Source organism: Mycena indigotica, assembly GCF_014461135.1.
Source record: "Mycena indigotica strain 171206Taipei chromosome Unknown Mind.scaff0011, whole genome shotgun sequence".
In the NCBI taxonomy this organism is placed as follows: domain Eukaryota; kingdom Fungi; phylum Basidiomycota; class Agaricomycetes; order Agaricales; family Mycenaceae; genus Mycena; species Mycena indigotica.
The window spans coordinates 765,871-781,219 of NW_023503010.1; the positions used below are offsets into that span (position 1 = coordinate 765,871).

The window sequence follows — 15,349 nt, forward strand, 5'->3', positions numbered from 1 at the left end:
CAGACTGACTCAGATTGACTCCAAATGACTCTTGCCCATCAAATTACCTATTCCTTGATGATTTCCCACGATTTCTGTCATGTGATCAATTTACTACCATTCCAGCCTTTGTGGGTATCTTTTTCCAGACACAACAATGCATCGAGCTTGCGTTGCTCGAGGGGCGAGATAGGGTACACCTTGCAGTTGGTGGGCTTAGCATCGGGGACGAGTTCAATGGCGTGGTCCCAGGCTCTCTGTTCCGGTAGCGTATCGAAGGACTCTTTGTTGAAGACGTCCTGGAACTCCTTAGCCCAGTCTGGGATCTCGGAGGGCGGAGGGGCAGAGTTCCTGGCAAAGGCTTCGGCCAGGCGCTGTGAGACGGTGCTACCTGCGCGTATCTCCTCTGAGGGACGAAATGAGGTGTAGAAGATGCGGTCACCATCTTCGAGCTGGTCATCTTCGTCGTCCGAGTCCGAGTCCGGTGTCAGATCAGGCAGGTCGGAATCGAGACCGGAGTTGGAATCGTCTTCGTCCTCAGGGCCAGAGAGGTCCATAGTGCAAACCGAGGGGAACGGGCCAGAGCGGAGACATTTCTGGAGCGACCGGAGTCGCTGCAACTCGGTCCGTTCGACACGCTCCTCCTCGCAGCAGGTCGAGCAATTCCGAGGGCACCATGTCATCTTGACCTCCTTGGTTTCCCAGTTGATCTCTGGGTTGTGTTTCCGCAACCAGGAGTACCCCAGGATGAGGTCTTGCTTGCCAAGATGAGTGACGGCCAGTTGAACTCATTTGGCATGGCCTTTGTAGCAGGACCAAGTCCGTGATCTGTTTGATGGAGCCAGCGTCATTGGGGGTGCCATCAACATTGAAAACCGGAATCGGCTGATCGAGGGTGCGGACCGGAATGCCGTTCCGAGCAACATAGTTCGTGTCAATGAAGTCGAAGGTGGCACCACAGTCGACAAGCCCAGAGAGCGAGAGCTTCAGCACGCTGGTGGTGGACTCTAGCTCCAACGGGAGGTGGAGGGAGTTCGCCCCAGGGGCAGCGGCAATAGTGTAATGCTTGGGCAGTTTCTTTTCCCAGACAGTGAGGCGGCGAACAGAGTCGGGGCAGGGGCAGGAGAGGGTGTGTCTTTCGTTTTGGGCTCATTGTAGGGCAAGGAACTGCATTCATCATACAAAGAGGCAAAACAATTTATGGACGCGAACGAGGGCACACCAGTCACTCGTCGCGGGGGACAAAATCCTCTCCGGCCATCGACTCCGCTGCCGTCTCCGGCAGGGCAGCTGTGTCCGTGTAGCGGGCGATCAACTCCGCTAACATCTCGTCACCGAGTTGTTGGATCACCTCGTCGAGGATGTCCATCGAGCGGACATCAGCGGGGAGGAGGCAGTGAGGCGGCGAAGGACGATGACCGGAGTCGCGGGCGGAGTCGGAGACGGAGTCGAAACGGGGGCGGGGGAGGGTATGTCTTTCGTTTCAGGCTCGTTGTAGGGCAAAGGAATTGATTCGTCATACAAACAAGCGAAACGATTTATGGACGCGAACGAGGGCACACCAGTCACTCGTCGCGGGGGACAAAATCCTCTCCGGCCATCGACTCCGCAGCCGTTTCCGGCAACGCGGCTGTGTCCGAGTAGCGGGCGATCAACTCCGCTAACATCTCGTCACCGAGTTGTTGGATCACCTCGTCGAGGATGTCCATTGAGCGGACGTCCGCGGGGAGGGGGCAATCCCGGGCGAGATGGTTTGGGTCGCTGCACCTGAAGCAGGCGCGACGAGGGGCACCCCGAGCCCTGGTGCGATCCAACTCCATAGGCACGGGAGCTGGAGGCACCGGAGCAGGGGCGCGGGCCGCGGGTGGCACGACCGGAGCCACCGGGCGGAAAGGGGCCGGAGCCGGGATGCGGTTGACCGGAAACGGAGTCCGAATCAAACCACCAGGCGTCTTGGGGGCGGCTGACTTGATCAGCTTGGCCCGGACCAGGGCCTCGTATTGACGGAAGGCCCGGGTGCGCCAGCTAAGGTAGTCCCGGAGGTCCGGGGTCGTTCGAGGACGTGATTCCGTTGTTGATCAAGGGGTCAAGTCCGTGGCGGAACTTGGTCACCTTGACCAGCGCGTCTTCGAATCCGGCGAGGTCCATCAGGTCCTCGAAGTTGTCAGTGTACTGGTAGACATCCTTTGTACCCATGTGATAGGCGGAAGTCTCCAGCTTGGAGAGAGCATGATCTCCCTCGTTCTCCTCGACAAACCGGAGTCGAAACTCGGAAACGAACGAGCCCCAGGACGGAAACGGAAACGGGGCTTTGCTTCCGTGGCGCTCCGCCCATTGCTGGGCAGGTCCTTCTGCCCTAAACGACATGGCATAGCGGACGGCCTTTTCCTCGCTCGCCTCTCCATTGACCACGAAGGCCTCAGGGGCGAGGCGGGCGAGGTGCGGACCCGTAAAAGGAACGCGGCGGCCGCGTTTCCGGTCGCCGTTGAAGGTGAACGGGGGGTTTGGTCGCAAGACCAATTTTGAGGCAAGGTTGATGTCGCCAAAAAGGGCTTCGGAGTCGCCCTGGACTGGAGTCGGAGTCGGAATCGACGTCTCCGGCAATGGTTTTTGGGGTCTGCCAGCATTATGTTTTGGTCGAAAACAAGAGGATGTATAGGCATGTGATGTCTGTTGATGTGTTCACCAGTCAACCTCCTAAGGGTATATAAAACAAAAGACTTGCCTGGGTGGGAGTTGTCTTCTCTTCCGTTTGCCCCACCATGCCTAACCCTCTCCAAAATTTGACTAACAACACCATTCCAGCTCCCTCGGCTCTGGTTCTACACCTCCAAGCTAAAGTGACTTGCTCCCAGGTTGAACACGGTGGTGGGCGCAAGTAAGTCTTTCTCTTGCTATCGTTGTCATTGTCGTCGCTGAGAAGTTAAGGGCAAATGACAGTGGTAACACTGTGACATCAGCAAATCACGAAATCATTGATGGTCTTCCAGCTGCGCCCACCTTGCGTGGATATGGTCAGGTCCTCGTGCGCCTGACAGGCCCCTTCATCGAGCTCCTCCCTATTGTTAAAGCTGCTGTCACATGAGCACTTCTCGACACTGACAGTATCACCATTGCTGACGAAACAAGCAAAGAAATAGAGCAGTTTGCCCTTTGCTTTTTCCTTCTACTCCGCTAACCACCTTTTCACAGATGTGAGCAAGACGACGCTATCATGAAGATTGTTTGTGCTACAATTCCAAACTTCCTCGATAATATGATTGAACTTGGTGGAGACCGCAAGCTGCAAAAGGTAGTCTGTGCCCAGGTGTGCATCTATTATAATTTATCAATTGTATCACTTATACTCACTACTCTTGAGATCATGGATGGCATTCACAACACCCGCTCCGACGACTCAGGCTCGCTTAGTTGGGCAATCACACAGCTCATACACCAAGCATACTACTTCAAAACACTAGACATTTCCATCCCCGTCAGGGGAAGCCCCCTTTCGGACCCTCGGAGATGTGTCCGATTCCGGTCTGACTCCGGTTCTGACTTCGGTCCGGTCCTCCATCTCGCCCGCACAATCACTGATCTGTCAATGCCCTCCCGACGGTCGCCCTGGGACCTCACCTGCAACGCCGCCCAAGCCTTCTGTGCCCGACAGCGGCAGCTACGGACAAGCAGTATATAGTCAGCTCCCTAGCAGGTGGACCCTTAGAGTTTCTTCTCTTTAGATCCTCCCCTGCTAGGACCTTGATCTCAGGCCTCCGGGGTTGCCCTTACAATCCCAAACCTGCCTCCCCTTGCCAAAAAGGCCTACCGCGGCTGGATCAACAACATAACCGCTCAACTCTTGTGTCCCCTCGAACATGTCGGAGAAATAGAGTGTGTCGCTATCATTTGGCCCTTAACTTCTAATTGTTTCAGCATCATTCAGCGCATTCGTACCGCCTTGGAGTTTCCGGCTTTTATGTACCGCCCAGGGATCATCTACAACCCCAGTAACATGACTGATGGGCTGCTCGAGAACCCACTGCTATTCATGGTATGATTTATGAGTTACATTCACTATTCTGATGCTCTCTCAGGTCGCAAAACATATTTTTAAAAACCCTCAAGCAGCAGCAAAGGAGCCTGGTGCAGGGAGCAACTGCCACCTGTTTAGCCCACAAAGCACTGTACATTATCAGTGGTATGGTGCCGGGGTGGCACTGACAAGGCTCAGTTTTTTCAGAATGCCCTGAGGGCTGAATAATTCTTGGTAGAGGGTTGGATAATGTTGAGTTTCTAAGAGAATTTTCGCACTAAGTCCAGAATATAGGGTTGAATAATTACTAGATAGGTCATGTACACCAAGTCGCTATGTGACATGTGTGACTCATTCTCTCAAAAAGGAATCTTTTTGCCCACAGACACCTAAACTGATCCACACAGCCGTACCACACCTTTATATAGTATGACTGAGAGTAACAAGTATAACAAATTTCCAAAAAAGGAAATTCTCACTATTTGGCAGTATAATCAACAGAGAATGTCACAGATTGTCACAAAATGACAGTTATATATTTTGACTTGATAAACAACTTTCATTAAATAACCTATAGGAGAAGTTGAGTAATTGCATTGGGATGTGCCCATCACTAATTGCTAAATAACTGATCGGCCTCTATCTTTATAGGTACTTAAGCTACAAGTCTGAAGAAAGTCCTAGCAGGCAGGGTTCCAAGACTACTATTGATTGGCTCTTGAATTTGATCACCATCATATGATATAACCACTCTATTGACTATTCTTTGATATAAATGACAATATCTAGTATTAAAAAAATGTAAGGTGGCTGACTGTTAGGTTCAGGTACTTTAGACTCAGGCTCAAGTCTATGCACCTCTAATCCCAAGTGAATATGGCACTAAGAGTGCAATATATTCAGTGATCAGTATTATTTGATTTCCATCAATGCTAAAAGATGGGAATGGATCTCCAGCTATGCTTGGTGGATAGAGCTAAAAAAAAACTCATTTGGAAGGTATGTGATCCTGCCATTATCTGACTCATTCACTCATATCATCTGCTACCAGTACCTCAATCCAGTTGCTACCAAGAATGTTGGACTACTGAATGAGGGAGTATTTTGCTGATATCCTGGGATTGCATGCATGGAATTCCATGATTCAACCTGATATAGTGACATATGATGCTATACTATCATCCTACTCATTTGTGACCAGACAGCATATGTAAAGGTTAGTCAATTCCTGCGGACCTTAGGTGCTATATAACCCTGGATGGAGATATGCTAGAGGGGCAGGGGCACCACTTTCTGGGAGGTGGATCATACCCCTACTAGTTGATATACTCAGATTCTTCAGACTCATAGAGCTCATGCTATGGTACACTTATCATCTTTCAGATAGATAATACTGATAATGGTACTGTGAGAGATCCAGAATAGCTATGAGGTTAATTTAAGTGCTAGACAGGTTTATTTGAAGTCCTATACTATCCTATGTTCAAGTCTTGTATCATACTTGAAATTAATTTCTGACCAGTTGTAATAGCGAAGACACTCTTTTCTGCTCTATAGGTACCTAACCTCTCTTCAGCTACCTTCTGTAACACATGCCAGAACCAGAACTGATTATAGTACAGGGTCCTAGTAGACATCCAAATACCCTCATACATGCATCTCACTGTGCAGTACTCAGTCTATAGACCCCACTATTTATGTAAACCAGTTTCGCACTTAACTTCTGTTTAAATGTCTGCCCCAATTCATCCTTCAGGAACATACAGGGATCAATCAGAGCATATGGGTAGGTGTATATAGCTCATAGACTGAACTTGACATATTTTGATCTGTAATCAATTGTCAGATCATGGCTGCACTGTCAATACTATGTGTAACAGCAGTCATGTATAGAATGGGGAATGACAAGGGATTATACACAAGCAAGATGGTGTGAGGGATATCATGCCATGGTGAGACCCCTCTGTATGGTTCCTACCATCATCTCATTGAGGAGTACTCACCTGTGAGTGAGTTAATGCAAGGCTGGGATAACAGAATACATATTATATATACAGGCAGATAAGATAGTTAAAAATGTGTCTGTCTCTCAGGGTTATGAGAAACATATATTGGAGCAGAATACAACTTAGATCATGATTATCTATGGATTTCTGAGCTAGATATCAAGCCATCAGGATGTCTGATCCAAATTAACACAGAAAAACAATTGAAAAAGGGTATAATAGCATAGGCTTAAGGCATAGGACTATGCCCACATCAGAACATATGAAGGCCAGGTAACTGCCTACCTACCAGCAAAACAAGCAGCTGAATTCATAGAGAACTGGTAGAGATATTGCTGGATCAATATGCTTGATAGAGAATCATTATATGGTAAAGATATCCTGATAATATTGTCTTAGCAGCCATATTAATCCTACTATTCAGATCTCCTTAGCTGTTCTTGAATCATCTCTGTAGCTATTGGAGTCATTAAGCTATCATCTCATCAATTATATATCAGCTAATTATTGACCAGTGTTGGTACAACCATTCAACCACCACTATAAGTCACTTAATGAAAGTTGTTTGTTTAGTCAAAATATACAACTTTCATTTTGTGACGATCTGTGACATTCGGTGATCTGATCCTCATACTGTTAAATGGTGAAAATTTCCTATTTTGGAAATTTGTCATCCTTGTCACTCTCATAGATACTGGAAAGTGTGACACAGTGTGCTCAGGTGTCTATTGGTAAAATTTCCTTTTTAGGAGGATATGTCACACATGTCACATAGCATGACTTCGGGGGACTTGGTGTACATGACCTGTGTAGTAATTATTCAGCTTTATTCAACCCTACATTCTGGACTTAGTGCAAAAATTGTCTTAGAAACTCAACATTATTGAACCCTCTACCAAGAATTATTCAGCCCTCAGGGCATTCTGAAAAAAACTGAGCCTTATCAGTGCCACCCCGGCGCCATACCACTGATAATGTACAGTGCTTTGTGGGCTAAACAGGTGCAAATGTGGTGTCTACAAGGCAATACCGCACCATGTACTGACTTCCCGATTTTGCTGATGTTATATACTAAGTGAACTAGGAGCTAAGAGAAGGAACTGGAACTGGAACTGGAACTGGAACTGGAGCCAGAACTATATAGGAACTAAGGAACACATAAAGGGAGAGATCAGGAACAACTACCAAACATGAACACACAAGACCAAACAAGTAACAACAAGCCAAAGGCTTGTCACCATAGGTACATAGTGGCTGTGCAGGTACAGAGCAGGACCTGTAATACCCATGGGTTTGCTTACTTCCATTCCCTATCAATACATCACACCCACCTTAAGGTGACAAAGTTTTAGTACTATGTCTCATCTATTATCTGATATCAACTTCTGATATAGCTTGCTATGTCTAAAGTGTCATATTTTCACTGAGCAATTCCTGGATACATCAAACAACTGACCACAGTAATAAAATATCACTACCACTCATTTTTAAACATTTTCATAGTTTTTTTTTTTTTTCAAATCTAACATACTTTCTCATGATTCAGAGAATTTGTACTAAGCGGTTTTTCTTGATATAGGAAAATAGCACAATCTATACTATGCTGTATCCTCTGCTTGTGTTGTTCATGAAAACCATTTTTTAAAAAAATTATGCTTATGTTGGGCTCCAGATTAATTGAATTTTTTCTGCAGGAAACCCTTATCTCGGGTTAGCAGTGAATACAGGTGCTGCCAGCAACTTACTCAACCGATGAGATTTGATAATCTCAATGAGTTTGGGGATTGCCTTGCAGGACTCTTCATTATCCTGATCATTGTAGGCAAGCCGAAAATCTTGTGGGGCAAATTTTGCTATTTCTCTATCCACTGCAAGTCTGAGAGCACAGTCCAGTGCAAAGTATGTCTTCAGTGCTTTTTTAAAATAGTAAGAGAAACTTTTGGGGTGATGTTCTCCGCTCAACGAGCACCTGCTCTATACAGATGCAGATTGCTGCCACATGGCCAGCACGGTGTGTATGACTTGTTATCCATTCTTTCTGTATTACACAATCAATATTAACCCAGAAAGTAACAAAGAGAGAGAACAGACGGTGGGAATGCCAATGACTGTCCTGAATGCATTACTACACTCATGGATCAAAGGGCGCTAGAGTGACAGCAATGTAAGTAATGATCATATTGTTCAGCCCCTAGAAACCTTACCATCTAAAATGAAGATATTTATTCCAGGATTTATCTGTGTTACAAGAGCTGAAACAAACCCTTCGATGAATATTTTCATACTACAATAATAAAGTGAGAATTGAATAATTGAGAATTGATTAAGACAAACAATGTCTGATGAGTATTTGCGATTGTGTGGCTCTGGAGCTGTCTATATAACTAATTAGCCAAGATACTTACAGAGGGATTTTGAATACATCCAGTCTGAGTAGTATTAGCAAATATGGCATTAGACCAAGGATATCACTCACAAACTAATAACTTTCAAATGAAAAATCTTAAAGAATTAGTGACGCACAAGCTAGAATAGAAACAGTAAATCAGATTGAAAATTTGCTACAGAAAAATAGACATACACCAATAGATGGAAAACAAGGTAGAATGTCTCCAAATAATGTTGCTTCATCATGAGATCCTAGAGCGTCGTCGAGGCTGAGGTATTCCAACCGATATTTAAAGGATCTGTGATGATGCCGAAAGGTAAATACACTATCATGGGATGAAAAATGGAAAACCAATAGTGAGACAACTTCCTGACTTCTTTATTGCATTTTCTGTATTGAAGTCGACATAATTTTGAAGAATTGAATGTTTCATGTCATTGATGGTACTGGGAGTTAGCATTTTCATGGTTTGCAGCAGTAGGTTTTCAATGAACGTGCTATTCTCATCTATAACAGCATAATATATTCAGTGTACATCAATGGTGAGTGTATAACGCACCAGTGAGAATCAAAAAGCCATGTGGCGGCAATGGAGTCCGCCATAGGGGCTCAATGATCGTGTTCTGGAGGATCTCCCTTCCTAAATCAAAGCGCTTTACCCGGGCCTCAACGATGCCAACCAACGGCTTCAGCTGCATAAAGGCCTGGGTGACCAACTCGTCGAACCTCGTGACAACCAGGAATGTCGGAACTAGCGACCATGCCAGTGAACAACGCAGACTAATGTTAATGATAAGGACTCTTCTCACCTGAGGTTGCGATTTTTCGGTTGAGGAATAAGACTTCGTTGTAGGAAGGTGGCTGATACATCTCAGTTGCAATACAGATCCTGTTGTTTACATGTTCAACCTCTGTGAAATTGAAATTAATCATACTAAACTGACCAAATAGCATGTAGTTTCTCTGAAAGTGCAAATGCCTTGGATCGTACTTGTATGAAATGTTTGATCTCTTCCGTATCTACACCGGATGTTTTCGTGAGTGGGACTGGATCGTGCATGGAAATCATAATATTGTCCTTGGTCAACACAATGGGGGATGCCCGAATGGCAGTGCCGTCACTTGAGACGGCCGACGTCTATGGACATGGTTAGTAGTTCACACTGGCAGTGACGAAGAAGCATGTGGTTACCGGGGTAGTGGACTCGGAAGACTTTCCAAAACTTCAGCATTAATGTCTATCGACGAGGCCACCGATCATGATGCTCACCCGAGCGGAATCTGCGTATGCTGCGAACATCTTGAAGAGTTTCGTTCGACTGTGTGCTCTTCCAACACAGAGAATGTGATATTGAGATAACGCTCTATTCCAGGAGGATCAAGAGGAATCGCGGGGAGGCGACATGGGCAGCTTACTGTGGCTTTGCTCGGAGTACAGCCGACCACCCCTCTTCAACCACACCTTCCTCAACCATGGCTCGACTGGCAGGCACTTGAGCTCCGTCGGGGGTTTTGTTTGGCTGATGATCATTCTCGCCGTCTCTGGGGGATTCCATTGTAAGAGGGTAAGAGGTGCGGTTAGTCGAGCTGAATCGATGAGCAGATGGGAGTCAAGCAGAAGAAGGACGGCCTCGTGTGAGCTGTCAACGGAGGCACGGGCCGCGACTTTCGATTGTGGGCTCGCCACGAGGCGATTGCGTGCTAGCAATGATCACAGGATACTTCTTCTTTCCTTCGGTCTCCCTTCGTCTGCTCCATTAACCTCGCGCCAATGCAAGCGAGCCAGATATCCGCATCCAACCAGTCCACCAGGAGGCTAGTGTCGGACTTACCTCCCCAGATGACAGGCAGCTAAATAGGCTTCTAGGATCCGAGTACTGGTCCTTGGACGTGTGCGTAGGGCATTATCCAGCTGCGGCGATTGCTTATGCTGTTCAGAGGGGCGTCGGAAAAACTACCTTGATTCGAAAAGCTTTCGGAGCCCCAGTTGACACAATCGAGTCGAAGGTGAGAGAGAGTCCTGATTTCGAACATAGCTAAAATCTTGCAGCAGTCATCGGATGTGCGGCTTGTAAATCAGTCTGCAGGAGATTGGCACCCACTCGAGCCACGAAACTTTCCGAGGGAGCCGCAATTCGAAGTGGTCGACTCTGTCGGATATGAACGGGATGAAGTATTTGAAGAAACCTATGATGCAATCGACGAGTTCATTCGACCATCCGACGCCAAGAGACAAGATGGGATAGTGTTAAATGAGGGTGTAGACATAGTTTGGTAAGTGTTGCTTGCATCACGAATGTCATGACGATCTTGACTTGCATGCGTAGGTTATGCGTCAAGGTTCCCCTACCTGAAGTTGCTCTTTTCACCGAAGTGGAGTCTCAAATTCTACAGTTGAAACCAGGTGAATATATTATCCTTTTGGATTCCGGAGACGTACCTAACCGAATGCTAGTGCCTGTCATTGTTATTTATACTCAACACGACCGCCTCGTGGCTCGTCTGGAGGAAGAGCCGGTTCCCGACAGAAGAGTAGATCGAACGATCGAACAACGTTCCGAGAAAGTGTTTCAGCAAGAATGTGTAGATGTGTTGGAAGCTTTGAACTCGGACGTGAAGCACATACACACCTCAGGTGAATCCTCGATTATTTTCGTCCCTTGCGCTCGAGTTCACGGTCTTTGAACAGGGCTGCATGATGATTTAATCTCCAGTGAGACAGCAGATATGTTGGCCGCTCTGCTGCAAATGTCGAAAGATCTTGTCGCAATACAGACGCCAGATGGCGCGACGAGGAAGAAACGCGGGGTTCAAGCTTCAAAGTTTCAATTGCAACAAGCGTCCAAGAGAATTCAGGAGTGTTTGCGGTACGTAGAAGTTTGCCTGTCAACGTGAATGCAGCCTCAATCGCGGATGGAACAGGTTGGCCATGGACGGTGCGTCTGAGGATGTAATAAGCCCCGCGACTCTGATTGTTCCTGAAGAATATTACCGCGCGATATTCACCGTGGTTACTTGGAATAGCCTAGACACGGTTTTGGGGAAATTGCATCGAGACATGAGTCGCTCGTGGGCGTTTAACGATCCTTTCGTCGTTCGTCAGCATTGTATTCCTCCGCTCTTGACTGAAAAGTACTAGCTACGGGATTCTCCACAGCTTACGTTGGAGGTTCGGCGACTGTCCGCGCTGCCCGTGTTATCCGACGGTGCGGAAGAGTCCAAATGGTCCCTGCGGTACGCAATTGACTGTCTTGTCGGATTGTCGATAGGGAAACTGACGTCTTGGGAAGCAACTTCATGGACCGGTACCAAGTCTTCATGGGACTGCTGCTGGGATCGGCAGTGACATGGGCCTGGGGCTACGTCGCGGCCACGATTGCGGGGGTTTTGTGGATAACACAGGTGGTAATTCGGATTCGTCAGCGTCTGTGCGTCTGCTCCAAGGTCCTGCATTTTGTCAGTCTGAAATCGAGATAGGCCCGGAGCAACACGCACCTTCCTGGAATACAGCATCCACTGTCTCCTCCTCCTCGACCACATTTCCCACAGCGCGGCAAATCGACCGCTGTCCGAGCCGGATCTCCAATGGGTTATCACCGAGTACAAGAACTCGGAGGCGGCGGCGCAGGTCCGGTCAGAGGTCCAGCAGTTCGTCGACGAGGCATCCGATTCGCTCTGGCGCATGTTTCGTGGCATGAGGCGGGGACGCGCAGAGGAGCTAGCGAAAGAGCTGCTGCTGAGGTTCCGCGCCGCGGCAGTGGGCGGCTCTATGTCGCTGGATGTTCGCCGGCAGTTATAGCTCGGCGGCATGACAGGTTCCGCTTGCGCTGGATGGAGGGAGAGAAGAAGGACGAAAAGCCACGTAAGCATTTTGATCGCTCATTCGGACTGGGTCGCCGGATTGGGGCAGCTTGCAAGTGTACACTACACAACGGACTATGTACGATTAGACATCGGAATGGCACACATTCGAGTATACAATCCGTGGAACTGGCTGTGCCATCTGTGAGGCTCCAACCATCTTCCAGTGTCCCCTTCGGCCCGCGGTCACCCGACGTACGCGTCACGGTGATGTGTCAGCACTCCTGATCTTGGCTTCGCCCCTCATGTCCCGCGACGGCGGCCCTCTTCCTCCCGAGCTGGAGCGCGAAATCTTCGAGATGGCGGCCGGGCTGCATGCCACGATGAGATACCCGCTTCTCTTTGTCGCGCGACGTGTGCAACTCTGGTGTGCCTTCAAGCTTATCCATGTCCGGTAGACCTGACTTAGTCAAGGATAGAGCCGCTGCTGTACCACACACTGCAGTTCACGCAAAAGACAAAGTACCCGCCGCTGAATCTTAAGCCGCCCGTGTTCTTTGCGCAGTATACGCGGCGGCTGGTGATGTACGACGCCCACCCAGACGAGAGCCAGCAAATCCTCACTCTCTGTTCCCATGCAACCGGCCTCGCGTTGGGAGACGTGCCTGTCCGCCCAGACTTCTACGATTCGCTCTTCTCTCGGGACAACATATCCCACCTTGCTTGCTTCTCCGGCGCGCTCCGCTGCCCCGCCAACACCGACGCAATGTCCGCAGCCCTCGCAGCTCGGCCGCTGCTGAGCGTGCTGACACATTTCGAGGCGTTTGACCGTGTGCTGGACGCCACGCTTGTCACGTTTCTGAGCAGGCTCCCTGCCCTGACGCATCTGGCCGTGAATGACTGGGAGACTGGGGCATGGCCCGCGCGCAAGCGTCTTCTCGCGGAATGCCCACGGCTGCACGTGCTGGTGCTACTCGACTCTGAGGTTTCCGCCGCCAAGGCCTATGAGGAGCGCGTGCCGCCCGACATCAGGGACGTCCGCTTCGTGATCACATGGTACCGCGAGTGGGCCGAGGGCGTCTTGGAGGGGTACAGCTACTGGGATGCGGCGGACGCATTTGTCGCGAGAAAGCGCAGACATGAGATCGAGGGTGAGTGAAACTATAATCTGGGTATGGCTTGTGGCTTATATCCTGTTCACAGATGACCGATTCTTTGCAAACAGGGCGGATCGGGTCTAAATTTGCGCTCTTTGCGCTTCTTGTTGCTCTTTGCATTTCGACTCTCCTTTGCAGCCACTTCCTTTCTTCAGTGTCGTGCCCAGTCACTATAAATGATTGATCCAACCTTGTCAACCTTCCAGTGGATTGTCCTGAACGAGGGAAACCTCACTGCATTCCTGTGAGCCGGATCCATATTACTCTAACCCCTGCGCGATTCAGGCCTGCTCCTGAGGAGTGGGGAAATTTGCGATTTGGCAAGTACAGTGCTACTACATCTCTACTTCAGATGAGATTCCATTGGACGCTTCTCAGAACTCTGGAATGACATCCTTGTATGTCGTCCAGGCGAGCCCCATGAGCCCAACAGCGAGCGCCGTGCTAACGTTATCGGCTGCCTTATCCATGCGCACGCCACGTGCTGCAAATGCCCGGTCGATGCGCACGCGGACAGGAAGGACCCAGAGAGCGCTGAGCAGGACTGTGAGTGCCGAGTTGACGGACCATCCGAGAAGCTGGGGTTGCGGCGCGGCGCCCGACGGTATGCCCAGCAGCTGGAGGAGGAATCCGGTCGATGGCACAGCGGCGGTCCCGGAACCGAGCGCAACAGCGTGGCTGAGGACGCCCAGGCGGAAGAGGCGCAGGGGCGGCATATACGCCGTTTTCTGACAAAGCAATGCTGAGAAATGCCACATGGAGAGATACGGAACTTGAACAGAGGACACACCCGTTTTGCGCGGATGGCAGCTTCGACCGCGCGTGGAATCGCCGCAGACAGCGCACCCAGCGCGAACCCGCCCCCGCCCGCGAACCCCGTCCAGAGTCTGCGCGCAGCTGAGTCAGTCAAAGGCCATGAAATGGTAGAGTTGAAGATGTACCCGAGACTCATGACCCGCTCGCGCATCGGAACGCTCGGGTCGTGGTAGCCTTGGTAGAAGACAAGCTTGGTCTTGAGGCACGCAAGCTGCATCTGGGCCTTCAGCAGGCCTAGTAGGAGGAGCGAAGTCGGCGCCATCGAGGTCAGAAGCAACGTGAAGATGGTGCGTGAGGCGACTGTTGTGGCAGTGGACGCATGGCAGCCGCCGGGGAGACGCGTCACTCCCGGCCGGCTTCATTTCGCGGGACTCGGGAGAACACGGAAGCCAGATTTAGGCGTCTATCGAGTATTGCCCAATTCATAATACCCCTTTGTCTGTGTGCGGGACTCAAACAAAAGGTTAAATCCGCAACCGTCGTGGTCAAAGCGAGAGGCGTGACTATGTCATGATGTAAGAATCATAGAAACAATGGTGTTCCCATAAGGATGGGGAAGCTTGCCTTATATCCTAGGATTAGTGCTGGCCAAATATGATTATATTATTTTATGGGCATAATATATTATGATCATATCATATTCAGAGCTCCAACCCAATAATATATTTGTAGTATAATATAATCATATTCAGCTGCAAAATATGAATATGTTATGAATATATTCAACTATAATCTAGTATGCATATCTCTTGATATGTCTGACATATTTTGCTGCTAGAAAAAATAATCAAAAACATAAAATACATGCTGGATTGTCAGGGCAACTTCCTTTTGGGCCTCCCTGGGTTACATAGGACTCTCAAAATACAATCAGGGGCATTGCCACTAGTATCAGGTTAGCCAGTAGACACTTGATTCAGAGGTCCTACACTATGTTATAGGGTTAACCCAAAGTGATCACTCCTGACACTTGTTCCTACTAAGAGTAATGTATGAATCACCATATATAATAGATAATATGTGGCATTTATCAGAAGTACGGCTAACTCAGACTAAGATGAGTACTAGGACTGATTACATGGACTGAGAAAATAGCTGTAATCATCCACCTTACTATAGTTGAATATTCTGTGACTATAATATAGTATAGTCATAATATAATATAATATATTCAAACATAATCATA

At 48.7% G+C, this 15,349-nt stretch overlaps 3 protein-coding genes across 3 annotated transcripts; 1 reads left to right on the forward strand and 2 right to left on the reverse strand.

Annotated features, from left to right (window-relative positions):
* Nucleotides 1-8,717: 8,717 nt before the first annotated feature.
* Nucleotides 8,718-9,945, reverse strand: MIND_01160000 (uncharacterized protein; the record flags this gene model as incomplete). Its single annotated transcript, XM_037368123.1, has 7 exons — nucleotides 8,718-8,896; nucleotides 8,949-9,140; nucleotides 9,199-9,278; nucleotides 9,334-9,527; nucleotides 9,582-9,602; nucleotides 9,660-9,753; nucleotides 9,806-9,945. The coding sequence occupies 7 exons, from the start codon at nucleotides 9,943-9,945 to the stop codon at nucleotides 8,718-8,720; spliced, it is 900 nt and encodes a 299-aa protein (XP_037215049.1).
* A 2,535-nt stretch (nucleotides 9,946-12,480) lies between these two features.
* MIND_01160100 (uncharacterized protein) lies at nucleotides 12,481-13,431 on the forward strand (the record flags this gene model as incomplete). Its single annotated transcript, XM_037368124.1, has 3 exons — nucleotides 12,481-12,617; nucleotides 12,665-13,341; nucleotides 13,394-13,431. The coding sequence occupies exons 1-3, from the start codon at nucleotides 12,496-12,498 to the stop codon at nucleotides 13,429-13,431; spliced, it is 837 nt and encodes a 278-aa protein (XP_037215050.1). The 5' UTR covers nucleotides 12,481-12,495.
* A 290-nt stretch (nucleotides 13,432-13,721) lies between these two features.
* MIND_01160200 (uncharacterized protein) lies at nucleotides 13,722-14,464 on the reverse strand (the record flags this gene model as incomplete). Its single annotated transcript, XM_037368125.1, has 3 exons — nucleotides 14,289-14,464; nucleotides 14,138-14,234; nucleotides 13,722-14,075 (listed from the first exon to the last, which is right to left on the reverse strand). Exons 1-3 carry the CDS (start codon nucleotides 14,423-14,425, stop codon nucleotides 13,722-13,724), a joined length of 588 nt encoding a protein of 195 aa, XP_037215051.1. The 5' UTR covers nucleotides 14,426-14,464.
* Between the last annotated feature and the right edge of the window lie 885 nt (nucleotides 14,465-15,349).